The 27,530-nt window shown below is 40.9% G+C and overlaps 1 protein-coding gene across 5 annotated transcripts in view; it reads left to right on the top strand.

The window, feature by feature from the left end:
* FAM81A (family with sequence similarity 81 member A) overlaps positions 1-27,530 on the top strand; it is a 126,282-nt gene that overhangs the window by 85,083 nt on the left and 13,669 nt on the right. For all 5 annotated transcript variants that reach the window (XM_057542410.1, XM_057542413.1, XM_057542411.1 and 2 more), the window contains exons 4-5: positions 9,096-9,214; positions 25,715-25,844. In XM_057542410.1, the coding sequence (XP_057398393.1) occupies positions 9,096-9,214; positions 25,715-25,844 (249 nt within the window). The remainder of the gene's footprint in view (positions 1-9,095; positions 9,215-25,714; positions 25,845-27,530) is intronic.

Here is a 27,530-nt window from a genome sequence, read left to right as displayed (position 1 = left end):
CCTCTCTGATCTCCCTGTGCTATATGTATATGTGTGGCTGATTCACTTTGTTATAAAGCAGAAATTAACCCACCATTGTAAAGCAGTTGTACTCCAATAAAGATGTTAAAAAATAAGTAAATAAAATAAAGTGATATCCTTCAGATTAAAAAAAAAAAATAGTAACCTCTCTAATGCCTTCTCTTTTCACATAACTTTTCAGTAATGTGAATATTGTGTTAAGTTCAGACACAGTTCTTTTCTGTATTACTCAAAGAAAGCACTTCTAATATAATATCTTATTCATCTGCATAAGAATTCTGAAAGTTAAATGGGCTTATTTCTAAGCGGTAAAACACACATACATATGCACACTTTTTTTTTTTCTGGTTTTAAAAGTAGTGTAAGCCCATTGTGGAAAATACAAAAAAGAGAAATCAACCATAATCTAACCGTAGAGATAAGCAAGTCATTAATATTCTAGTATTATTTTTTATGTACCTTATACAGAGCTGTAATCATGCTGTGTATTTATTTTGTACCCTTTCTTTTTGCTTACTATTAAGTTGTACACATTTTCTCTTGTTTTTAAAAGCTCGCCATGAACCTCTTACTGGTACATAATAATGTACCATGCAGATACCTTGTAAAATACTTTGTATATGCATCACACTATGAAGACATCTTTGTGCATTCATTTTTGTCATTCATGCTATTATTTGCTTTATGATTAATTACAAGAACTAGAGTTACAGGGTCAAAGGTTATGAACATTATGAATATATTTTGAAGGATCATACTCTGGAAAAGTTGTATTGTGAAGGGCCAACTGTGCATTTTCAATTTTTGATATGCATTTTAATATTATAAATTTAAAGTATTTCCTTCTTTAATACATGGAAATGGTGTGATTTTAAAAGTTTTTTTGTCTAAATTTTTTTTTTATTAATTTATTTTATTTATTTATTTTTGGCTGTGTTGGGTCTTCGTTGCTGCATGCAGGCTTTCTCTAGTTGCGGTGAGCGGGGGCTACTCTTCATTGCGGTGAGCAGGCTTCTCATTGCAGTGGCTTCTCTTGTTGCGGAGCACGGGCTCTAGGCGTGCAGGCTTCAGTAGTTGTGGCACGCGTGCTCATTAGTTGTGGCTTGAGGGCTCTAGAGCGCAGACTCAGTAGTTGTGGTGCACGGGCTTAGTTGCTCCACGGCACGTGGGATCTTCCCAGGCCAGGGCTCGAACCCGTGTCCCCTGCATAGGCAGGAGGATTCTTAACCACTGCGCCACCAGGGAAGTCCTATTGCTTCTGTTTTATGTTTTGGTTTTTTGACCGTGAGGCATGTGTGATCTTAGCTGAACCCGACCAGGTGATCGAACCCGCAGCCCCTGCATTGGAAGGCGAAGTCTTAACCGCCAGGGAAGTCCCAGACAGGCTGAACCTTTTAAAAAATGTGTTAATTATTTTTAGCACCTGTTTGGTGAATTGCTCTTCATGGTCTTTGCTTAGTGATTTTTTTTTTTTTTTAAAGAGATAGCTTGACTGTATTTATTTATTTCAAATATTTATTTATTTATTTACTTATTCTTGGCTTTGTTGGGTCTTCGTTTCTGTGCGAGGGCTTTCTCTAGTTGGCGGCAAGCGGGGGCCACTCTTCATCGCGGTGCGCGGGCCTCTCACTATCGCGGCCTCTCTTGTTGCGGAGCACAGGCTCCAGACGCGCAGGCTCAGTAGTTGTGGCTCACGGGCTTAGTTGCTCCGCGGCATGTGGGATCTTCCCAGACCAGGGCTCGAACCCGTGTCCCCTGCATTGGCAGGCAGATTCTTAACCACTGCGCCACCAGGGAAGCCCAGTGACTTTTTTTGACTGAGAAACAACTCAAATGAAATGATTGGTTGGAGCCTTTGTCATTTCTCCAGTGTCTAATGCAGTGTTTCTCCAGGAGTGGTCTGTGGACATGACCATCTGCATCTCTGGGCCCATTCCCTCGCCTTGATTCCCTGGGAGTGGGACCCAGGAACCTGTGTGTTTAACAAGCCACTTGGGGATCCTTACACACCCCAAAGATGGTTGAGGACCCATGGTCTTAAGCCTTATTATAAACAAAGATTTGAAGCATTATGTACAAAAAAATAAGTATTACTTTCTATTAACTGTGATAAATAGCGTTATTTCCTATTAAAAGAGAAAGAGCTCCCCATTGCCTTCTCATCAGTGGGAGAGTGTCAGAACCAGATTAGTCAGATCTCAAGTTTCCTTGCAAGAGTGTGTTCCAGTGACTAACGTTTTATCATTCACAGGTGATTGTAACTGGTTTGCATTCTTCTATTCTGTTGAGCAGGTTCATTCAGAAAAAGCTGGAAACTACAGCAAATAACAGATAGGTCTAGCAGTTCCAAATTCCTTCCAGTGAAATTTTTTTACTGTCACTGTCAGTATCACTCCGTCAATGGTGACTCCAGCCAGGTTTCCAATAAGGAAAACACAGAATCCTCACATCCCTCATTTCTGCTTTATACAAGGAAGTTTGAAAATCCTAAAAAAATTGTATATAAGTGTACTACTCTGCATATATGTTATACTTAAAAAATAGTTGATAGTGGAACTTCCCTGGCGGTCCAGTGGTTAAGACTCCATGCTTCCACTGCAGGGGGCACGGGTTCGATCCCTGGCTGGGGAACTAAGGTCCTGCATGCTGCACGGCGTGGCCAATAAATAAATAAATAAAATTTAAAAATATAGTTGATAGAAGGGAGCACAAAAATGATTTATGCAAGCATAAATCTATTGTCTAATAGGGCTTCCCCATTCATTTGCAAATTGGACTGCAAATTGACAGCATACCGGAAATCATCAAACTTCTAGAAATGGTAACAAGTAGCTACATGTGAATGTATCTTTAAACCTCTAGATTGGTGCAGGAGGTGATAGGAAGGTAGTGACTTAGTGTGCCTTCTTCCCTGTTTCCAGTTCCAGTGCCACCTTCCTGAACAGCTGGGATGGGCAGGCAGGAAGGCCTGGAGGAGCCAGCAGAGACCTGGCTGGGGAGAGCCTGGGAGAGAGGTCCTCGACACCATGGTTTAGGAGTAAGAGAGAGAAGGCCAGTCTCACTGGTCTTGCTCACCATGTGTCTGAGCTGGTCTCCTGTCCTTACTGAGGCGGAGGCAGGCGAGGAGGGGCTGTAGAGATGGGCTGTGTCCCCACTGGCTCCAGGCTGGGTGGGCTGCAGAGAGAAGGACACAGAGATGCTTCCTTCCGGCACCTCACCTGGACCCTGGCTCTGTGCTGTTATCAGCTGCACCTCCAGCTCATAAGCTCCTTCCATTACACCTAGGACTACGTACTTAATCTCACTCCAGTGAGCAGAGAACAAAAAGAAACATCACACTTAAGTGGGCCCGGCAGCCAGAGGGAGGAAGAATAAGCACAGCCCTTAGAACAGACCCAAATGAAATAGGAAACAGGTGGCCCTTGCATGAAAAATAATTAGGGTATGTTATGGCCTGAATGTTTGTGTCCCCTCCCCCAAATTCATATGTTTGAAGCTCTAACCCCCAATGTGATGGTATTTAGAGGTGGGGCCTTTGGGTGGTAACTAGGTTTAGGATGAGGTCATGGGGGTGGGCCCTTACGATGGGATTAGTGCTCTTATAAGAAGAGAAAGAGAGACCAGAGCTTCCTCTTTCTGGCACGTGAGGACATGGTGAGAAGGCAGCAGTCTGCAAGCTAGGAAGAGAGCCCTCATAGGACACGACCATGCTGGCACCTGGAGCTTAGAGTTCCTAGCCTTCAGAACTGCAAGAAAGAAATGTTTTTTGTTTATGAGTCGCTCAGTCTGTGGTATTTTGTTACAACAGCTCCAACTGAGTAATAAGACAGAGTGCTTAAGGAGATCCAGGTACAACATAAAATTTCTTCCTTGAACTTAAATTTTAAAAAGTCAGTAGATGAACTAGAGGCAAGGATGGTTACTTTTATGAATTGAATTAGTCACCCACAAGACAAAGCAGAAGAAGTGCTGAAACATCAGTGCCAGATACAAAGAGAGAGAAACCATGGGGGGAAAGATACAAGACTTAGAGGACAGATCCAGGACACCCAGCATGTGAATAATAGGAATTCCAGAAGGAGACAAAGAAACAGAGGGAAAAGAAAAAACAATAATTACATAGAAGAAGAAAATTTACCCAAGTTGAAGATAAATCTGAGACTACAGTTTGAAGTGTTCAATGAGTTCTAGGTAGAATCGAATTTTTTTTAAAAAAATCCACAATTAGGTACATTCTGATAAAAATCCTGAACTCTAAAGATGGAAAACAAGCATCTAGGCATAAGGAGCCAAGGTGCTTTTAGAGGAAGAAGCATCAGACTTCCTGTCAGCTTCAAGTTCACTGGGAAGAAAGATCTTTAGGTCAAGAGTTTCATACCCTTTCAGTTTATCACCCACCCTTCAGAGCGAGGGAGGAAGGTAATAGACACGGCAGGGATCCAGAGAGTCTTTCATCCAAGTGCCTGGTCCGAGGAAAATGCTAGAGGAAAGACTCTAACCAAACACAGTGACTGTGCACAGAGACCCTAAGATAGGGGGAAATGAAGAGGAGAAGCACAAAGGTAATCGGTGATCCTTAGAAAAAGACCTGTCATTTCATGTAAATGGATATCGATAAATGCCTGGGACTGGGTAACAGAGTGCTAAAAAAAGAAGAAGAAAAAAATGATAATTGAAAAAGAAGGGCCGTTCTACAAGCAAAATTCTAATTGCATCCCAACTAGAAGTATTGAATTATTTTAGCAAAGCCTAGTTGGTGTGGGGAAAAGCAAGAGGGGGAGAAAAGTAAAAATCCTTCCACATAAGTCATCTGGGGTTGAAGGATGAAGGAGGGTGGGTGTGAATGTGCTAAATAAGTGTCTCGTGTGGAGGAGAGGGGTGCTGTGCAGGGATAGAGCCTGGAGTAGGTGCGTATATGGTTATAAATGTTGGGAAAGGGGAGGTAGCCATTCATGGACTAGCAATGGCCAGAACATTCCCCAGTTAACAAGGGGAGAAAAGGCAATGAACGGTAAGCTGATTAAACCAGTCAAAATACGGACAAGGAGAAAGGAAACAACAACAAAAAGCACCGTAAATTGTAAATCTAAAGTGAGATGTAACAACAAGGTCCTACTGTGTAGCACAGGGAACTATATTCAATATTCTGTGACAAACCATAATGGGAAAGAATATGAAAAAGAATATATATATATATCGATATATAAAGAATATATATATATATATATATATATAGATACGTATATAGATATATATAATGTATAACTGAGTCACTTTGCTGCACAGAAGAAATTAACACATTTTTTTAAAGGTGTTTTCATAGATTAGCTAACTGAAATGCTACATTTGATTGATTGATTTATTTATTTATTTATTTATGGCTGTGTTGGGTCTTCGTTTCTGTGCGAGGGCTTTCTCTAGTTGCGGCAAGTGGGGGCCGCTCTTCATCACGGTGCGTGGGCCTCTCACTATCGCGGCCTCTCTTGTTGCAGAGCACAGGCTCCAGACGCGCAGGCTCAGTAATTGTGGCTCACGGGCCTAGTTGCTCCGCGGCATGTGGGATCTTCCCAGACCAGGGCTCGAACCTGTGTCCCCCTCATTGGCAGGCAGATTCTCAACCACTGCGCCACCAGGGAAGCCCTAACACAACATTGTAAATCAACAACACTTCAATAAAATTTAAAAAAAAGAAAGTGAGATGGAAGGACGAATGAAAATATAAGGCAGCATAATGTCATGATTGAGAGCACAGTCTGTGGAGCCAAGCTCCTGGTGCAAATCCCAGCTCCCTCAGGTATTGACTGTGGCTTTGGGCAAGTTACTTGATCACTTAGAGATTTCACCACCTGTGAAATGGGGATACTAATAGTCTCTCCTTCATAGCGTTTTGTGAGAATTAAACCAGTTAACACACCTATAGCACTTAGAACAGTGTCTGGTATATAGTTAGACCAAGCAGATATTTGCTTTAATATTTATAAAGTATAGTAGCAATGTTAATATTAGGTAAGATGAAACTTAATATTACAAGCACTAAATCAGATAAAAAAGGTTATTATATAATGGCTATGGCCACTTTGATCATACATAAATCTGTATGTCCAAATAAAATGGCAGCTAAATATGTAAAGTAAACAGCATTAAAAATGTAAGGAGGGGCTTCCCTGGTGGCGCAGTGGTTGAGAATCTGCCTGCCAATGTAGGGGTCACGGGTTCGAGCCCTGGTCTGGGAAGATCCCACATGCCGCGGAGCAACTAGGCCCGTGAGCCACAATTACTGAGCCTGCGCATCTGGAGCCTGTGCTCTACAACGGGAGAGGCCGCAATAATGAGAGGCCCGCGCACCGCGATGAAGAGTGGCCCCCGCTTGCCACAACTAGAGAAAGCCCTCGCACAGAAATGAAGACCCAGCACAGCCAAAAATAAATAAATAAAATGTTAAAAAAAAAATGTAAGGAGACTTTGATGAAAGTATCTTACAGTGTAAGAATTCATAACACCTCTTTCATAGTTGGAGTGATCTAGTAGACAAAAATAAATAAATAAGTCAGCAAACTCAATCTAATATGCAGTATTGAACCTTTTGTTCCTTGAATAGGTTTTTGCATGAAACTTTTGAAAAATCAGTCATGTGCCACAAAGCAAGCCACAATACATTCAAAAAATTAAATATATTACAGATCATATTTTTGATCATAAGCCAGTACAATTAGAAATAAATAGTAAAAATGATAGAATAAAAAACTCCTTGAAAATGAAGAAATACAATTCTAAGTAATCTTTAGATACCTAGATATCCTTAGACCAAAGAGGAATTCAAAACTGAAATTAAAACAATAAAAAAGAAAACACTTCACACATAACCCGTGGACACAGAAAATACTGTACTAAAAGGAAAATGTCTTCATTATTAAGGAAGAAATAGTTAAAATAAAGGAACTTGGTACTCATCTTTTAAAATAACAACAACAACAAAAAACAAAACAGAAAGCAAAAGAGAATAAATACTCAAGTTGACATCAGGCAAATAGGAAAATTTTAAAAAATGGCTGGGCTTCCCTGGTGGCGCAGTGGTTGAGAATCTGCCTGCTAATGCAGGAGACACGGGTTCGAGCCCTGGTCTGGGAGGATCCCACATGCCACGGAGCAGCTGGGCCCGTGAGCCACAGCTGCTGAGCCTGCGCGTCTGGAGCCTGTGCCCCGCAACGGGAGGGGCCGCGATAGTGAAAGGCCCGCGCACCGCGATGAAGAGCGGTCCCCGCACCGCGATGAAGAGTGGCCCCCACTTGCCGCAACTAAAGAAAGCCCTCGCACGAACCGAAGACCCAGCACAGCCAAAAATAAATAAATAAATAAATAAATAAATAAAATAAATTAAAAAAAAAAAAAAATGGCTGAAAGGGAAACGATATGAGAAATCAAAAGCTTTCTCTTTGAAAAGAAGGAGGGACTTCCCTGGTGGCGCAGTGGTTAAGAATCCACCTGCCAGTGCAGGGGACATGGGTTCGAGCCCTGGTCTGGGAAGATCCCACATGCCATGGAGCAACTAAGCCCATGCGCCACAACTACTGAGCCTGTGTGCTACAACTACTGAAGCCCACGTGCCTAGAGCCCGAGCTCCGCAACAAGAGAAACCACCACACTGTTGGTGAGAAGCAACCACACAGTGGCCTGCGTACTGCAACGAAGAGTAGCCCCCGCTCGCCGCAACTAGAGAAAGCCTGTGAACAGCAACAAAGACCCAATGCAGCCAAATAAATACATACATTTATTAAAAAAAAAAAAAAAGAAGGAGAGAGTGTGGTAATGAGATAGGGGGAGTGTGGAGGACAGAATACAGGGAGAGGAGGAGAGAGGGGGAAAGGAAGCGGTGAGCAAAAGGATAAGGAAATGTTCAAAGAAACGTCTGATGCAAACTTTTGCTTTTGCTTTTGAGGGGTCTCCTGTAACCTAGGACTTGGGTTTTCATATCTGTCTGTCTGTCCTTAGTGCTTCTTTCTCAGATTCTTTGCTGGTTTGGCAGGCAGCATTGCAGCGTGATTATGAGCTTGGATTCTCGAGCCAGGCCGCCTGGGTCAGTCCCAGCCAGCCACTTGCTCCCCAGGTGATGTTGAGTGTATCAGTTCAGCTGTTGGTGCCTCACTTCCTGGTCTATAACACAGGGGTCCTGAGAGTACCTCCCTCACAGGGTGCCGTGTGGATTTGTGCATGTCAGCGTGTATCGCAGCCCTGGGCCCCTCCCAGGACATGCTCAATAAACACCACGGATGCCCTCTTCATCTCCATCATTCCTTTGCAGATTTCCCAGGATGGCTGCTGCACGAGTTCATGCTTTTGTGTTGGGTCATTCGATCTTCCAGTAGTTCTGCTTTCATTTAATGTCTTTTCTCTGAGACACATTCTACCATTCCAGTGCTGTATAAATGTTGTTACGAATAGGTACTAGAAAGAATCATTAGCATTTGCTGTATTTACCATGTACTAGGCATTGCGCTAAGTGCTTTATATGCATTATCTTATGTAATGTTCCCATAAAGTGGCCTTAAGAGTATAATCACCATTACTATCAACAGATGAGGAAAAGGAAGCTCAGAAAACTTTAGACACTTTCCCAGGATCACACAGCTGGAGGGACTGGAATTTGGACCTCTTTGTCTGATGCCCCTCTTCCCCCCGCTTTTTCTTGATTTATTATTTCCCAGATTTAGGGATCGTTTGCCTAAAACAATAACTATTAAAAAGCACCCTGGAGCGGGGTAAGACCTCTGAACTGTGCTCCACGAGTCCAGGCTTCTAGTCTCAGCTTTGCCTCTTGCTGCAGCGGGACCTCCATCAAGTCACCTGACATCTGAGTCTCAGTGTTTTTACTGGTAAATGCAGGGCCTTGGTCCAAGCGTCATCTCTGAGGTCTCTCTTCTAAGCCTCTGGTTCTCCGTGTATATCAGGTGACTATTACAAAGGAGCCTCTTCTGAAAGGAGTTGAACTTTCTTGTTTTTGCCAAAAGCATAAAATGCTCCTGTGGCAGCATGTGAATTCCCGGATGACTCCATTAGTGTTTTTGTGTGTTGCTCAGGTACTCCAGGAGCAGATCCGCGCCCGGGACAACATTAGCTATGGAACAAATTCTGCCTTAAAGACTCTGGAGTTGCGGCAGCTCTCCGGCCTGGGAGATCTCCGGGGACGAGTGGCCAGGTAGGTGGTCAGACGTTCGCGCCTCTATGTATCAGGAGCGATTTTTCATCAACTCCATTTTAGTGGGGAGTATATTCATGGAGCCCCAAAGCAAATCCTTTGCTTCTTCTAGTACATCCTCTCCTTTGCCCATAAAATGTAGCGGTGGCAGTTAGACCTTGTTTTGAGCAGCCCTGATTTCTTGTGCTTCTGTAGTTGGAGCTGTGTGTGCAGGAGTCGATGAGGGGAGGGCTCAGAGGACCTGAGTAATTTGCTAGGTTAATGTTATGTTTACTGAGCCCAGTAATACAGAGTTGGGACGTATAGTTTGTGTGTCTTTTTAAAATTTCACTTTTCTCGTCATTCATTTTTATTTTATTTTCTGAAAGTATTGGTCCATGGTAGATTGTACCTTTGAAAAAGAAATCTTTCCCCTCAGGTAGGAGGAAGAGTGCTGTTCTAGGCACTCACTACTGAAAGGGTGCCCCATGGACCAGTAAGTAGCGTCCCTGTCACCTGGGAGCTTGCTGGAAGTGCACAATCTCTAAAGCATTTGCAGGCCTCTTCTGCCCCCTGTTGCTGTTAAGGGTCAAGCACGAGTGTACACAGGAGCTGTGGAGATAATACGGGATTCAAATCATCCTGAGGCGAGAATGAAGGTGGCCTGCAAAGGGTGGGAGGGGGAAAAGGGGACCCACAGGATCCAAGGCCTCTTTGGGGTGTTAGGGGGTATTTGTGCAGACAATACATGAAGGGCCCTGAATATTGGGCCTGTGTATTTGGGTCCACTGGATGAACATCTGTCTCACAGCAGAGGGCTCCTGGTGCTACTCTTGTGTGATTTTTCTGTCCTCATCTGGGTGAACTCCAGTCTCAGTATGGCCCTTGGTGAGAGATACCCCGTTGACCCCCTCACCTCTCTCTACCCTCTCACTGTACCTTTCAGCAGTAATCCACTGCTTGCTGTTCCCTGAATGGGCCATGCTCTCCTATATCTGTGCCTTTGCACATGCTGTTCTTGTACCTAGCATGCCTTTTCCCCTTCTTTTCTAACTTCTAGTCAGCCTTTAAAATTCAGCTTAAGTGTCGCTTCCTCCAGGAAGTCTTCCCAGGTACCCCACTCTCTGTTCTATTGAGTCTCTCTGTTGTCTTGGGGTGGAGTGCCACATCTTTTATTTTTGTACCCTCAGTGCATAGAACAGTCTCTGGAAAACAGTAGGTACTCAATAAATGTTTGTTTGGATGAATTAATTATTTGGAAAAATCACTGTAATTGGACTGAAAAAACTTGAATCTTTTCTGTGGAGATCAGCTTTCAGCTCTGTTACACCTCTCAGAACTGTGAGTTGAGGAGCTTCAGAGCTACAAGGCAGAGTAGGAACTTCAGGAGAACTTTGGAAATTTTCCTGGTTACTTGAGTTGCAGATGAAGATTAAGCGAGGCGATATATGTAAGAGGCTTAGTGTATGCATGGGATGGAGTGACTATAGAGCAAATGGGACCTATTATTATCTCACGAGCAGCAGCAGTGAAATTATCCTCATAATACTGGTTCTAATTACAAAATTTTGAAATACTTTCAGGAATTTTACATTTTTCTTCTGCAGTTTCTTACTGACTTCTCTACCCAGCTTGTTCTTTCTCTGTAACAAATGCTTTTACTCCGAAACAATAAAAAAAAAAAAACGCGTTGGAAGCACCACATATTTTTGCTTTGTTTTGTGGCTATATTCATCTTTTTCCTGGAACGCTAATGAGACTTTGTTGAAACAAACTCATGTGAAATAAAAATTCCTTGGCGAAGTTTTGGTTTTCTTGCATTGATTATATCATGGTGTTGAAAGGGTATGAACTTTTACAGTGATAGTCTTAAATTACTAGGCTGCAATATTATTTCAGGTTTTATCTTATAGTGTTCATGGATCCATTGGTGAAGTAATTGATAGGAAACAGGTCCTGATTCCTCCCTGGAGATCCAGCTGGAAAGGGCAAAGGCAAATTCTCCATGGAGGGGACAGACACCCCTACCCCACTAAGCAGAACACACCCTAAACAGGACTGTCTCAGAGAGTTTCCTACCCCTCCCTAACGCAGAGCTCAGAGTTTAGCTTTCCTGTTCCTACCGAGACATTTGGTTCATTATTTGGCTTATCATCTTCATTTGTCCAAGACTCAGTGGCTTCATCCACTTTCCTCTATGAGGTCTGTTTGGATGGTATCAGAGCCTTAGAGGAGAAATACCTGTATACTGAGGCAGGTGTGCAAGTTCCCACAGGGTAAGCAAGTCCTGGTGTAAAGAAAAAAATAGATAAATTGGATATCATCAAGTTGACATTTTTTGGTCATTATAAATAATGCTATTTTGAACATTCACATACAAGTTTGTATGGTCATATGTTTTCATTTCTCTTGGATGTGTATACCTAGGAGCATAGTTGTTGAGTAATATGGTAACTCTGTATTTTACCCTTTGAGGAACAGGACAGCCAGACTGTTTTCCAAAGTGGCTGCACCATTTTGTGTTGCCAGCAGCAGCGTATGAGGCTCTGGTTTCTACACATCCTCTTCCACACGTGTTATATGTCTTTTTGATTATAGCCAAGCTAGTGGGTGTGAAGTGGCATCTTGCTGTGGTTTTGATTTGCATTTCCCTAATAACTAAAGGTGGTGAACATCATTTAATGTACTTATTGGTCATCTGTATATCTTCTTTGGAGAACTGTTTATTCAGATCCTTTGCCCCTTCTCAAACTGAGGTTTTTTTTTTTTTTTAATTATTGAGTTGTAGTAGTTCTTTATATAGGCTAGATACAATTGTCTTGTCAGATATCTGATTTGCAAAATATTTCCCCCATTCTAAGGGTTTTCTTTCTTTCTTTTTTTTTTTAATTTTATTTATTTATGGCTGTGTTGGGTGTTCGTTTCTGTGCGAGGGCTTTCTCTAGTTGCGGTGTGCGGGCCTCTCACTATCGCGGCCTCTCTTGTTGCGGAGCACAGGCTCCAGACGCGCAGGCTCAGTAATTGTGGCTCACGGGCCCAGTTGCTCCGCGGCATGTGGGATCTTCCCAGACCAGCGCTCGAACCTGTGTCCCCTGCACTGGCAGGCAGATTCTCAACCACTGCGCCACCAGGGAAGCCCTAAGGGTTTTCTTTTTATGTTCTTGATTGGGTCTGCTTGGTTCTTTAAAAAAAAAAATTCTGTCTCTTTATTGGTATTCTCTGCTTGATGAGACATTGTCATTATCTCTTCCTTTACTTTTTAAAGCAAGTTTCCTTTATTTCTTTAATCATCTATATTTATAATGGCTGCCTTGAAGTTTTTGTCTTTTAAATTTGACCTCTGTGCTCTCTCACAGGCAGTTCCTTTTGCCTGCTTTTTCCCCTATGTCTATTTCACATTTTCCTGTTTCTTTGTATGTCTTACAACTTTTGTTAAAAACTGGATGTTTGAAAAATCTACAAACAATAAATGCTGGAGAGGGTGTGGAGAAAAGGGAACCCTCTTGCACTGTTGGTGGGAATGTAAATTGATACAGCCACTATGGAGAACAGTATGGAGGTTCCTTAAAAAACTAAAAATAGAACTACCATATGACCCAGCAATCCCACTACTGGGCATATACCCTGAGAAAACCATAATTCAAAAAGAGTCATGTACTAAAATGTTCATTGCAGCTCTATTTACAATAGCCAGGGCATGGAAGCAACCTAAGTGTCCATCATCGGATGAATGGATGAAGAAGATGTGGCACATATATACAATGGAATATTACTCAGCCATAAAAAGAAACGAAATTGAGTTACTTGTAGTGAGGTGGATGGACCTAGAGTCTGTCCTACAGAGTGAAGTAAGTCAGAAAGAGAAAAACAAATACTGTATACTAACACATATATATGGAATCTAAGAAAAAAAAAAAAAAGGTCATGAAGAACCTAGGGGCAAGACGGGAATAAAGACACAGACCTCCTAGAGAATGGACTTGAGGATACGGGGAGGGGGAAGGGTAAGCTGGGACAAAGTGAGAGAGTGGCATGGACATATATATACTACCAAATGTAAAATAGATAGCTAATGGGAAGCAGCCGCATAGCACAGGGAGATCAGCTCGGTGCTTTGTGACCACCTAGAGGGGTGGGATAGGGAGGGTGGGACGGAGGGAGGGAGACGCAAGAGGGAAGAGATATGGGAACATAGGTATATGTATAACTGATTCACTTTGTTATACAGCCGAAACTAACACACCATTGTAAAGCAATTATACTCCAATAAAGATGTTTAAAAAAAAAAAAAAGAAAAACTGGATGTTTGGGGCTTCCCTGGCAGTCCAGTGGTTAAGACTTCGTGCTTCCACTGCAGGGGGCACGGGTTTGATCCCTGGTCAGGGAACTAAGATCCTGCATGCCATGTGGCACGGCCAAAAAAAACAAAAAAACAAAAAACTGGACGTTTTAGGTAGTATTTTGTAGCAATCCTGGATACCGATGCCCTCAGGCTTGTTTTTGTTGTTTGTTTGGTTAGTGACTTAGCTGGACTATTTTAGTCATGTCTGTTTCTCCTGCAGTATGAAGCCTCTCATGTTAGGACTGATGTCGGTCCTCAGACACTGCAGTCAGCCTGTGATGATAGTGGTTTTACCAAAGCTCTCTGTGACCATCTCTTCCCCTCATATCTTATATAGCTGCCTGCCTATGTTGGTGTCACACCCAAATCTTAGGTTCCACTAATTCCTGGCAGATTGCTCTACTGTTTTGTTTCTTTTTTTTTTTTTTTCTGTTTGCTTACTTTTTTTCTTCTTTCCAAACATATGCTTTTTAATTATTTTTATTGTATTATTACACAACCTAGTATCCCCAATATAATTCTTTTTTAAAAAATTGATGAATAGTTGATTTACAATATCATGCTAGTTTTAGGTGTACAATACAGTGAGATATATATATATATATTCTTTTTCAGATTATTTTTCCTTATAGGGTATTACAAAATATTCAGTATAATTCCCTGTGCTATATAGTAGGTCCTTGTTGGTTATCTCTTTTATATATAATAGTGTGTATATGTCATGTTCTGCTGTTTTTTTTTAATAGTAATCTTTTATTTATTTATTTATATTTATTTATATTTATTTTTGGCTGTGTTGGGTCTTCGTTTCTGTGCGAGGGCTTCCTCTAGTTGCGGCAAGCAGGGGCCACTCTTCATCGCGGTGCGTGGGCCTCTTCACTATCGTGGCCTCTCTTGTTGCGGAGCACAAGCTCCAGACGTGCAGGCTCAGTAGTTGTGGCTCACGGGCCCAGTTTCTCCGCAGCATGTGGGATCTTCCCAGACCAGGGCTCGAACCCGTGTCCCCTGCATTGGCAGGCAGATTCTCAACCACTGCGCCACCAGGGAAGCCCCTGTTCTGCTGTTTTTGACAATGTCCTGGGATGTAAATTTCTATGTAGTTTGATTCAATTAAATTATTGCCAGCCTTAAGGGCTTAATGATGTATACATACAATAATTATATATATAATAATTATTATAATATGGAAGATGAGCAACTTAATATTTTAAGTGTCATTGCCTTTTTTTTTCAATTTACGTTAGCTTTATTGCTGTTGATTGAAAGAGAATCAAACTGGAACTAGAGATATTTCATACGAATGTCATTCACTACAATTTAATAACTAGCAGAAAGCAAAACAAAGAAAGCCCCAAAACCCAAAGCACTCTATCAGTAGTTATGCAGAGATGGGCACCTAGGAATTTAAGTTGATAGAGTTGTAAGATGTGTTTTTATATCATGAAACCTCTTGATAATGCCAATATTTTGTTAGGCCATGGATAACACCCATGTTGGAGGCTTAGATTATGATACAGTAGTCCCAAGGGAATACATTCCAAGACTCCCAATGGATGCCTGAAACCAGGGATAGCACTGAACCCTATATATACTATGTTTTTTCCTATACATACATCCCTATGATAAAGTTTAATTTATAAAGTAAGCAAAATAAGAGATTAACAATAAAATAGAAAATTATAACAATTTACTATAACGAATGTTACGTGAATGTGGTCTCTCTCTCAGAATATCTTATTGTACTGTATTCACCTGTGTAAGGTTGCGAGATTATAAAATGCCAATGTGAAGAGATAAACTAAGGTGGACGTAGGCATTATGTAAGTGTCATTGCCTTTTCAATGCCATATGCCACCATCTCATAAGCTGTAAGAGAAGATCTGCCTAAGCGTGGTGCCCAAGTCATGTCTGTTGCTAGACCTTTGGGACTCTGTTCTGGACTTCTGACCACCTCCCTGCCATCATTGATCAGGTAGCCAAGTGATAGAGTCATTCTGCCACCTGATGGCCACAACCAAGAACTGTACCTGGGAGATAACAGCTGCCTAAAGACCCGAAAAGGGAAAATTTGCAATAAGTGCATTATCGGTTCATCTATAACATAACTTCAGGATGAAACAGGACAACTGGTCAGATTCATTGCAAATTCTTGTTTAACTAAAGCAGCTGAGTCACACACGCAGCTATATTCGAGCCCTGAGGCTGCCTTTTATGAGTGTGTTTCTCGAAAAGAGAAGAATGATGTCTTTGATTCAGTACTAGCTGAGAGAGTAATATTGCTTATCCTTTTTTCATGTATATATATATATATATTTTTTTGAAATAATTTTAAACTTATAGAAAACTTGGAAGATTTACCAATTGTTAGCATTTTACTTACTCTATCATTATTACAAATAACTTACTCTATTATTCTTTCAAAAATAAATTTTTTCCTGAAACATTTGAGAATACATTGTTATTAACCTAAGAAAACCACAGTTGATTTCACTGTGTATATTTCCTGATGGGAGGTTTTGGTATCCCACCCTGCATCCCTCCCTGCATCCCCTGCCTACCCTGCCCTTGTACTTATAAAGGAACAGAAATGGTGTATGCTTGTGATAAACAGTCAGAAATACTATGAAATACATGAAGTAGAAGAATGGAGGCTCACCAGCTCCTAGCTCTGTTTTACTTCTTAGAGGTAATTAATGTTAACAGTTCAGTATCTGTCCTTTTAGACTTTTCTCATACATAATTATAAGATAATTTATCATGACAGTAATGTAATGATTTGCAGTGTAATAATTACCTAACAATGGGATTTTAATTTTACAAAGTATTCTACATGCTATTCTGCCACTTGTTTCTACATAACAATATACTGTGGCCCTCCTCCTAGTATGCACACAGATCTGGCATACTTTTTAATCGGATAGAGAGTGTTCTGCTATATGTATGTACCATATTTGAACATATTTAGCCACTCCTGTATTAATGGAAATTTATGTAGTAGTATTTGTGTTTCCAAGTGAGACAAAATATGGAAGCCAAGCTATAGCTAGTGCAAATCTGTGAGCCATGAGCTTCGGGATCATTCTGAGACCTTTTCAAGTAACTTCTTCAAACATAGTCTGTCCCTTGAACAACTTTGTAAAGATGGTGAACTGGTCTGATGTAGTGATACCTGACAGTTTCTAGCCAATAAGCTTCTATTTGGATTGGAAAATAATGCCTTTCTATAATATTTTTGTATTTCATGGTATGTTAAAACCTCAGATTTTCCCAAATATGATTTAAATAATGTTTTGCTTAAAAATTGTGCACTCAAAATTAAAAAGAAGGGTCTGTATTTGGTGTTGTTTTTAACCATCATTTATGGAGTGGGGATGATTTGTGAGGAGTAAATGAACTAATATATGTCATGTATCTTGTACAGTGCATGGTACGTAGTACTATTCCTTAGTCATTCATTTGCAAATATTTATTGAGCCCCTACTACATGCAAGGCAATGTGCTAGGCACTAGGGTTTTAGTGATGAAAAAGGCAGTTGTCCTTCTTTCTTAAATGCAGCTTATATTCTTTCTATCAGGAGAGAGAGACATTAAATGAATTATTGCAAAATAATTATTTTATTTCACTTATGATTCTGACTTGTAGATTTGGGGGGGTTCTGTAGAAATGATATCATCTACAAATAATGACAATTTAATTTCTTCTTTTTCTGATCCTCATATCCTTAGTCTCTTTTTCTTGTCATCTTGTACAGGCTAAAATCTTCTATACAGTTAAGTAGAAATTGTGGTAGTGGGCATCTTTCTCTGGTTTTCAACTTTAATGAGAATACCTCCAGAGGTTTTCCATTTTTGGATGATAATCAAACATGGATTTATCAGATTCAGGATGTTTTCTTACATTCCAAATTTACTAAGAATCTTTATAATTTGCATTGAGTTTCCTCAAATGTTTTTTGCATCTGTTCAAATCATCAGATAATTTTTCTCTCTTAATCTGTTAATGTAAATTTAGCAAGGTGGCTATATATATTAATGTACAAAGGTCAGTTTCCTTACTGTAAACCAATAGCAAACAACTAGAAAACATACTTAAAATGAAGATACCATTTAAAATAAAATCAGAGAATGTGTAATAACTAGGCATAGATCTAACAAAAATTGTTCAAGACTTCTTGAAAATTTTTTAAAATTTGATTAAGAAATAATAAGAGGGGCTTCCCTGGTAGCACAATGGTTGAGAATCCACCTGACAATGCAGGGGACACAGGTTCGATCCCTGGTCTGGGAAGATCTCACATGTCACAGAGCAACTAGGCCCGTGAGCCACAGCTACTGAACCTGCGTGCCACAGCTACTGAAGCCCGCACGCCTAGACCCCGTGCTCCACAACAAGAGAAGCCACCACAGTGAGAAGCCCGCACACCGCAATGAAGAGTAGCCCCTGTGCGCCGCAACTAGAGAAAGCCTGTGTGCAGCAACAAAGACCCAAAACAGCCAAAAATAAATAAATAAATTTATTTTTAAAAAAAGAAATAATAAGAAAACATTAGTAAATAGAAATGGGTATTATATTCAAGGGTAGGAAATCTTAATATCTTTAAAAGTATCAGTTTTCACAAATTAATCTTTAGAATCAATGGAATTCCAATTAGAATTCAGAGTTTTACGGAGAAACTTGATAAGATGATCCTAATGTTTATATGTCAGGGTTTAGAGTAAAAAATATCCAGGACACTTCTGAAGATGACCAAGGAGGGGAGAATTGCCCTACCAGATGATAGCAAGACTTGTTAGGAAACTACAGTAATTAAGATGGTATGTTGTTGGCTTAGGGATAGAGAAACTGAACAGTGGAATAGGATAGAAAGTCCAGAAATCGAACCACACACGTCTGGGACTTTGGTAAATGTGATAGATGACACAGCAGATCAGTGGAGAAAGGAGGGATTGTTCTGTAAACGGAGCTAGAAAATTTATTATCCATATCGAAAAAGACCGTTTTTTTCCTGCCTCACACCAGATACAAAATTCACTCCAGATGAGTAAAGGACTTAAATGCTAAACATAAGACTTAAAACTTTTAATAGAAATATACAGATGGATATCTTTTAGGCCAGCAGTCTCCAACCTTTTTGGCACCAGGGACCAGTTTTGTGGAAGACAGTTTTTCCATGGACCAGGGCGGGGGAGGGATGGTTTTGGGATGATTCAAGCGCATTACATTTATTGTGCAATTTATTTCTATTATTATTACATTGTAATGTATAATGAAATAATTATACAACTCACCATAATGCAGAATCAGTGGGAGCCCTGAGTTTGTTTTCCTGCAACTAGATGGTCCCATCTGGGGATGATGGGAGACAGTGACACCCGAAGTGTGCTGCTTATGTCTAGTCTACTCCGTAATCTTGTTTTGGTTGCTGTCACTGCAGAAAAGTCTGCAGGATGTTGGAAATGGAAGCAGGCTTTTCAGTGCTTTTGTGGCAATCTCAGGCTATTCCGCCTTCACCTTAATCCAGAACATATGAAGTTGTCTCAGACATACTTTTAAGGCCACCGTCATTTGCGATCTCAAGAAGTTGATCCTCTTCTAGTGTGGACAAAGTCGATTCACCTGGCTTATTCACAAATGGGTCGCGGATCCATTCCTTCCCAGTTTGGGGGTCTTTTGTGGTTGGGAGGTAATGCTCAAACTCTTCTGAAAGCTGAGATAGGTGATCATGCACCAGCTGGGAGAAAGAAGGCCCTGGCTCAGTCTCTTTCAAAATCTCTGCTGATGTTTGAAACATGTCAAAAATCCCAATGTTCACTCATCGCCCCCTTAATTCCAGTTTGGCTTTGAATGCAGCCACTTTATCTGCCGACTGGAACACAGCTGTCGTTCTCCCCTGAAGTGACAGATAGAGTTCGCTGAGCAGGTTGAATATTTCTCACAAGTAAGCAAGTTTTGTGACCCATTCTGTGTCACTGAAAGGTGCTGCCACTGGTGACTGTTTTTCTAAAATCTCTGGAGCGGCTCTCGTAACTCAGAAACTCTGGCCAGTGATCTACCTTTAGAAAGCCATCTCACTTTTGTGTATAAGAGAAGACGTGTGTGCTCTACGTCCATCTCCTCACAGAGCTGCGTGAACAGACGTGAGTTCAGGGCATGTACTTTAATGTGGTTGATAATTTTAATCACATTCTGCAAAACGTTGTTAAGTTCAGGTGACATTTTTCGGCTAGCCAGAATTTCTCTATGGATGACACAGTGTGTAGACTCACATTCAGAAGCGACCTCTTTGACCTGAGTAGTGAAACCAGAAAGCTGTCCAGTCATGGCAGCTGCTCTGTCTGTGCATATAGTGACACAAAATGACCAGTTCAGTTTTCCTGATATGTAATCATTCAGAGACTCTAGTAGTTCTGCAGCTGTGGTGTTGGTTGGCAACAAAAGTGCACATAACATATCCTCATGCACATCCTCCTGAAAAATGTATCGCACAAAAACAAGCATTGTTGCCTTGTTGTCAACTTTGGTAGACTCGTCAACCTGGGTTGCATACCATGGTGACTCATTAATCCTCTCTAACAGTTGTGCCTTAGTATCGTCTGCTGTTTCATCAATTCATCTAGTTATGGTGCTAGCCGAAAGAGGAACACGTACCTCTCCTAAAAGTTCATGACAAACGTCCTTAGCAGCAGACAGGATCAACTCTTCACCAATAGTAAAGGGCTTCTTAGCTTTAGCAATGCAGACACATTTCATGCTCTCAGTGCAGACACATTTGATGAAGTGGTGACCTTCAATAATTGCTTCTGTTCTTCGTGTTCATGTTTTTTTCTTTTGAAAAACTCCAAAGGCTTGTCTTTTAATGCAGGGTGCTTGGTCTCCATGTGGAGAAGCAGTTTTGAAGGTTTTGTGCCTTTGTTGGATAGCTGGTTGCCACGTATTATACAAAGCGGGCTTGGAGAATGTGAATCACCTGTTGCAATGAACCCATAATTTAAGTAGGACTCTTGGTATTTTCTTTTAAATGCAGCTTTCTTTTTGTTGGCAGTCTTAGAGGCTTCTGCTGTCTCATCATTGGGTCTTTTCAAAGAAGCTCTCCAGCAGCGTTTTGTTTGTTACTCGTTTTGGCTAGGGTTAGCTTGTGGGCTTACCAAAACTGTGACTGAGATAAGTGCACAGTGCGGGGTAAGAGGCGTGGGTGGAAGTGGTAAATAAAATAATGGGTGGGCCGTGCATGGACTAAAATAAGTGTTGGATTCTGATTTAAAGCCTGCCACCAGATGCAGCTGTACAATTGAAGTACATCAACTCACTTGCCACTATAAAGCCTGCCACCACATGCAGCTTAATTGTCACTTGCCTCACTGATAGGGTTTTGATATGAGTCTTCAAGCAGTTGATTTATTATGGTCCCTGTGGAGTCAAACCCTCTGCTAATGATGATCTGTATTTGCAGCTGCTCCCCAGCACTAACATCGCCACCCCAGCTCCACCTCAGATCATCAGGCATTAGGTTCTCATAAGGAGCGCACAGCCTAGATCCCTCGCATGTGCGGTTCACAGTAGGGTTCGCGTTCCTATGAGAATCTAATGCCGCTGCTGATCTGACAGGAGGCGGAGCTCAGGCGGTAATGTGAGCAATGGGGAGCGGCTATAAATACAGATGAAGCTTCGCTCGCTTGCCTGCCACTCACCTCCTGCTGTGCAGCCCGGTTCCTAACAGGCCATGGACCAGTACCGGTTTGTGGCCCGGGGGTTGGGGACCCCAGTTTTAGACCTTTAGGTAGTGGAGGATTTCTTCTTGATATAAAAGGCATTGATAGATTTGATTATTTTAAAATTTAAAATGTTGCTCATCATTCTTAAAGAAGAGAATAAGAAGTTACAAATTGAGGAAGATATTGGATGGTAAAAGGTTAGTGTCAAGAATATATAAAGACCTCATACAAGTTAATAAGAATAATGCAAACAACCCAATATAACAATGGGTAAGAGACATGAACTGACATCTTACCAAAGAAGAAACACATATGGCCAATAAACCTGTGAAGAGATTCAACATCATTGGTTAATGTTGAAATGAAAATTTTAAAACATAACAATATATGCTTTTTTACACCCAGTTGATTGGCATCTGAAATATCTGAAAATGCCAAGCATTAGAGAGGGTGTAGGTGCCTAGGATCTCTTACCCATTGCTAGTAGGAGTATAAATCAGTGGGGTCTGATATTACCTCCCAGTGTTGAACATACACCATAGTCTGTGATCCATTAATTTCTGCCTGACATACACGGTTGTGCTTGTACCACAGGAGGGCATGTTCATAGCAGCATTGTTCACAATAGCAAAATCCCAAAATAACCCAAAGTGCCCATCAGTGGGAGTATGGACAAATAAATTGTAAGAAACTGTAGAATGTTTTTCTGTAGTTAAAATGAACAACTACAGTGGCTATATCAATATAGTTGAATCTTAGCAATAAGTGAAAACAATAAGTATCAAAATATTACATATGACATAATGGCTTTTGTAAAAGTTGAATTCAACTAATGCACACATAACATACTTTCAAGAAATATATATATGTTTGTATATATACACACACATGCATATGTGTGTGTATGTGTGCAATACAGTCTTAAAAGGAGAACAAGGGAATGATGACAGGATTCAGAATAGGAACAGTTATTGGACTTCCCTGGTGGCGCAGTGGTTAAGAATCCGCCTGCCAATGCAGGGGACACGGGTTCGAGCCCTGGTCCGGGAAGATCCCACATGCCACGGAGCAACTAGGCCCGTGAGCCACAACTACTGAGCCTGCGCGTCTGGAGCCTGTGCTCCGCAACAAGAGAGGCCACGATAGTGAGAGGCCCGCGCACCGCGATGAAGAATGGCCCTCGCTTGCCGCAACTAGAGAAAGCCCTCGCACAGAAACGAAGACCCAACACAGCCAAAAATAATAATAATAATAAAAAAGTAATAATAATCAGTGTTTTAAAAAAAAAAAAAAAAAAAGAATCCGCCTGCCAATGCAGGGGACACGGGTTCGAGCCCTGGTCCGGGAAGATCCCACATGCCAAGGAGCAACTAAGCCCGTGTGCCACAACTTCTGAAGCCCGCGCACCTAGAGCCCGTGCTCTGCAACAAGAGAAGCCACCGCAGTGAGAAGCCCATGCACTGCAACGAAGAGTAGTAGCCCCCACTCACTGCAACTAGAGAAAGCCCGCGTGCAGCAATGAAGACCCAACACAACCAAAAGTAAATACATTAAAAAAAAAAAAGAATAGGAACAGTTATTAAAAAATAATTAACTGAATGAAGTGAGCCATGCATGGACTAATGATGAGAACGTGCCATGAAACAAGGATTAAGAGATTAATGATAATCATAATAATAGTAATAGTAATAATAATAAATGTTTATTATAAGAAGTTCAGTAAAAGAGAAATATAGGGCATCCTGAAAGTGTGTACTTGCTGTACCCGATCCACTCTGTGGGCTCCAGGAAGGCTTCCATAAGGAAGTGACTTGTGTGCTTAGCTTGAGGGATGAATAGTAACTAAGCAGGTGAAAAGGTCAGTGAAGAACACTGCAGACGGAGAGAACAGCCTGCGTCAAGGCCTTGGAGTGGGAAGGAGTGACATAAGTTCCAAGCCCTGAAGTGTAATCAGTGTGGCTGAGGGCAGAGGAAAAAAGGGGACAGAATATAGGAGATGATGCAGGGAGGTAAGTGGGTTGGGACCAACTCTTTCTGAGCGTTTTAAAGGATTTTTGTTTTATCCTAAAACAGGAAATTGTTTAAGGAATTTATACAGAATTTAATTAGTTTGATTTTTCTTTGCTCACTCTTTTGTTTCTTTGGGGTTAATACCTAGATTGAAAGGTACATAGAAATATATTCGTGTTTCAAGATTTGGGGTATATACTGCCAAGTTGCCCTCAAGAAAGCTTATAAAATATACTTTTCCACCTACAGTGTGCGTTATAGCATGATTGTACAAATGCCAGCCTTGAGCATTAAACATTAAAAAAGATTTCCAGTATAGAAGGAGAGTGACATAATTGTTGCCTTGTGTCTATTTTATTATGAACATTGAAATTTAGAAAGTGCATATATGCAGTTTGTCAGATTGTGTTTTAAAATGTTAAAAAATATTTTAGTCAATATTAAACATTTTTTTATCCTAATACTTTTTTTTTTCTGTTACTTCCAAAAAGGACTATAGCATTTTAGCCAAATGATTAAGCTAAACAAGTTGTTCAACTTAGAGAAAATGTGATTCAATACCAAGTAAGGACTCAAGAAGTTTGGAATAATTGAACTGGTAGCTTACTTTCTTCAGAGTCTACAAAACAATAAATTTTCTAAAAATTTTCTCAGTTTGCTCACTGTTGTTTCTTACATCCTACTCTTTCTCTCCGGGTGTTCTTTTCTTCTTACTGAAGTATATTATTTAATGACTTTTTCAGTATGGCTGTGTGGGTGATACATTTCTTAATCTTTGTATGTCTAAAACTGTCTTTATTTTGTACTTATTCTTGCATGATAGGTTGTTTCCGCTCAATCCTTAGAAGCTGTTTCTCCAACATCTTATGATATTTATTGTCTTCTGATATCTACTGTCTTCTGATATCAATTGTGTGCTGTCAGTCTTACAGTCAGTCAAAAAAGTCATTTTGTCTTTAGTCTCTGGTAGCTTTTAAAATTTTTATCTTTATCATGCGTTATCTGAATTTCACCATATTCTGTTTATTTTTACTTATGCTACTTTGTATTCATTGAATACTTTAAAACACATGTCTTTTTTCAGTCTTAGAAAGTTGTCAGCACTCACACCTCAAATATTGCTTTTTTGCCATTCTCTCCATTTTTTCTTTTGGGACTTCTCAACCTCCCTTTGACTTACTTGTCCTCCATCTTTCTTAACTATTTTTTCATGTTTTGATTTGTCCTCCATCTTTCTTAACTATTTTTTCATGTTTTGAATCTCTGTCTGTCTTTGCTGCATTCTGAGAGAGCTCCTTGCTACTATCTTCTAATTCACTGATGTTATCTTCAATCATGTCCAGTCATGTTTGTCAGCTCTGTTAAGAAAACTGTTTAGCTTATTTCTAGGATTTCTCATTTTTTTCTCTTAACCACTTGTTCTTTTTTCATCTCTGCTTTTTAAAAATAGTTTAGAGTTCTCTTGATGGATGTTAATCTATCTTTGATTGTTGAGTACTTTAAACATTTGTATTTTAAGCTCATCTGATCCCAGACCATACATGTGAGTTGAAGGAAAGTGGCAGTAGTAAGAGTAGAGGCCACAGGAGTCTGGGCTCCTGTAATTTACTTATGCCTTTAGGACTGTTAAGCCTGACGTCTATATATCCCTTTCCCTCCAAGACGGAGTGCTGCCCATATGCCCACCTCTATGGCTTGGTGTTCATGATGGGCTGCCCAGATTGCATGGTCACTCAGTGACCCCTGCTTAGGCATGCAGTCTCTACTGGAGCCCGGTAGCAAGCTGGCTGCTTCTTCTCAAAGCAGGAATGATTGTGCTGGAACAGGACGTGACTTTGCTCTCAATTCCTAGGGGGTCATTCTGTGACTCTGCTGTTAGGGTTTGACAGAGGCTTCATAACCCAGCTTATCTGCCACAGATACTTTGGGCACCTTTGGAACTGCCAAGTTGTAAGGCTCAAGGGCAGAGCAGCTGGGACTAGCTGTAGAGCGTTCTGCTCTGGACCACACTCAAAGCATACAGCCTTACAGGTGCTTTGGTAGAAGGTTAGGAATAGTACTTTCAAATGTGGTAGAAGTTGCCTCCAAAATCCAAAGAGGCCCCAAACCTGAGAGGGCGGAGGTGGTACTACAGAGCGACAGACCACATCCAGCTCACTGTGTAAGCTTTTTTGTAATTGGGCTCTCACGGCATGTTCAGTTTTGTACTCGTGAGCATTGTAAAGACTTTGTTGCTTTGATGGTTACATCTCTAGTCTTATTAAGCAACATCCCTGTGGTTTAGCTTAAAAACCATAATGAGAGCAGCTGTCCGAATTCATTCAAAACTCTGTTAAAAGGCACGATCCATAGTGCAGTTTCTTCGAGTGGGGTCATGAACTTTACAGTGTGTAAGGAAGCTTTAGCGTGTGTTTGAAGACTTTGATAAGAATTATCTTTGTCGTCTGCCTGGATAGATGTGACGCGAGCATAGCCAGACTCTCTGCTGAGCACAAAACGACCTATGAGGGGCTCCAGCACTTGAACAAAGAGCAGCAAGCTGCCAAGCTGATCTTGGAAACGAAAATCAAAGATGCAGAGGGACAGGTATGACCTGTTTCAGGTACCTTTTTGAAAGTGAGTATTTGTTCTTATCGAAGAATAACATGGTGTTGATTATTTCTTGCCTGAGAAACTAGGTAGGGCACCCAGCACAAGCATGGTAAAAGCATCCCTTTTCTTCTTCCTCCTTCTGTTTCACTGGAGTGGCCCTTTGTAAGTATGTGACCAAAATGCCAAGATTTTTCAGTACAACCCTAATTTTAAAGATTCTTTCCCCTTGTTCTTCAAACAATTAACATGTTCCAAAAATTCTAAATTATATCTCCACAACTACCTCTTACACAGGTAAGTGATCAAAGCATTGTTTTACAGGGCACTCGTCCCAGTTGGGGTTCAGGAAATAGATACTTTATTCATGAGACTTATGGACTACCTCATCACATAGTTTATATGTGGGAAAAGATTAAAACAAAGCTAGAGAGTAGGCTGGCTAATAAATTTCAGAGTATTCCACCTTGCAATTCACAGATTAATTTCTCAAAGCAAAACTCTTGGCATTTCACAGTTTGTTTTTTGGCTTCTTAGAAGTTCCCCTTTGCCATAATGGGGCCTATCTTCTAGGACTTTCCCTACAGTGTCTGCCTTACTTGCTATTCTTCATTTAAAGAGAGACTGGTTGGGCTTCCCTGATGGCGCAGTGGTTGAGAATCTGCCTGCCAATGCAGGGGACATGGGTTCAAGCCCTGGACTGGGAAGATCCCACATGCCACGGAGCAACTAAGCCCTTGTGCCACAACTACTGAGCCTGCGCGTCTGGAGCCTGTGCTCCGCAACAAGAGAGGCTGCGATAGTGAGAGGCCCGCGCACCGCGATGAAGAGTGGCCCCCCGCTCGCCGCAACTAGAGAAAAGCCCTCGCACAGAAGCGAAGACCCAACACAGCCAAAAATAAATAAATAAATAAATTTAAAAAAATAAAAATAAAGAGAGACTGGTCAATAAAATGGGGTATCTAGTCAATTTATTGGGTTAAACATACTTGTGTGCTAGCTACCTCTGATAAGGATCTAAAGCTACTTATGTAAAAAATAGTTATTATAAAACCTTGAAAAAAAAGAATAAAATGAAATAAGTCCAATAATTTTCTCTAAAGAAATGTGAGGACAGAATTATTAGATCAGAAAAGAGATGCTAAGGAAATCCTAAGCTTTCTAGTAGCCAAACCGAGTAAAAAACATATAGAAATCCATAAAAAGAGACATAATTTTTCTTTGTTTCGGATCCGATAAATACTTATTCCGTGAATATCGAATGAAGGAACATTGAACATCAGAATTTTTGCATAAAGGCATTTCATAAAGGGCTAGTTTTATATTATTCAATACATTTTAGTAAAAAGACAAGGGAAATGGATAGGTAGTGGCAGAAAGGAGTAAGAGGGGTTATAGTTTAAAAATTATATATTCTGAGGTAAAAATGACTTACATTTTATGCCAGCAGGGGGAAGTAGTGCTCCTGGGCAGAAGCTAGGCTTGCTCATCAGAGACCTGTAGTTAACTGCTCAGTGCATGATTAATATTTTGGCAGTGCTACTGGTCTGATTTTTTTTTTGGCTGTGCCACGCAGCTTGTGGGATTTCAGTTCCCTGACCAGAGAATGAACCTGGGCCACGGCAGTGAAAGCCCAGAATCCTAACCACCAGGCCACCAGGGAACTCCTCTGGTCTTGATTTT

The sequence above is a fragment of the Balaenoptera acutorostrata genome, chromosome 3 (assembly GCF_949987535.1).
Source record: "Balaenoptera acutorostrata chromosome 3, mBalAcu1.1, whole genome shotgun sequence".
NCBI classification, from domain to species: Eukaryota; Metazoa; Chordata; class Mammalia; order Artiodactyla; family Balaenopteridae; genus Balaenoptera; species Balaenoptera acutorostrata.
The sequence above is the reverse complement of the archived record's forward strand: the minus strand, read 5'-3'. Positions and strand labels throughout refer to the sequence as shown.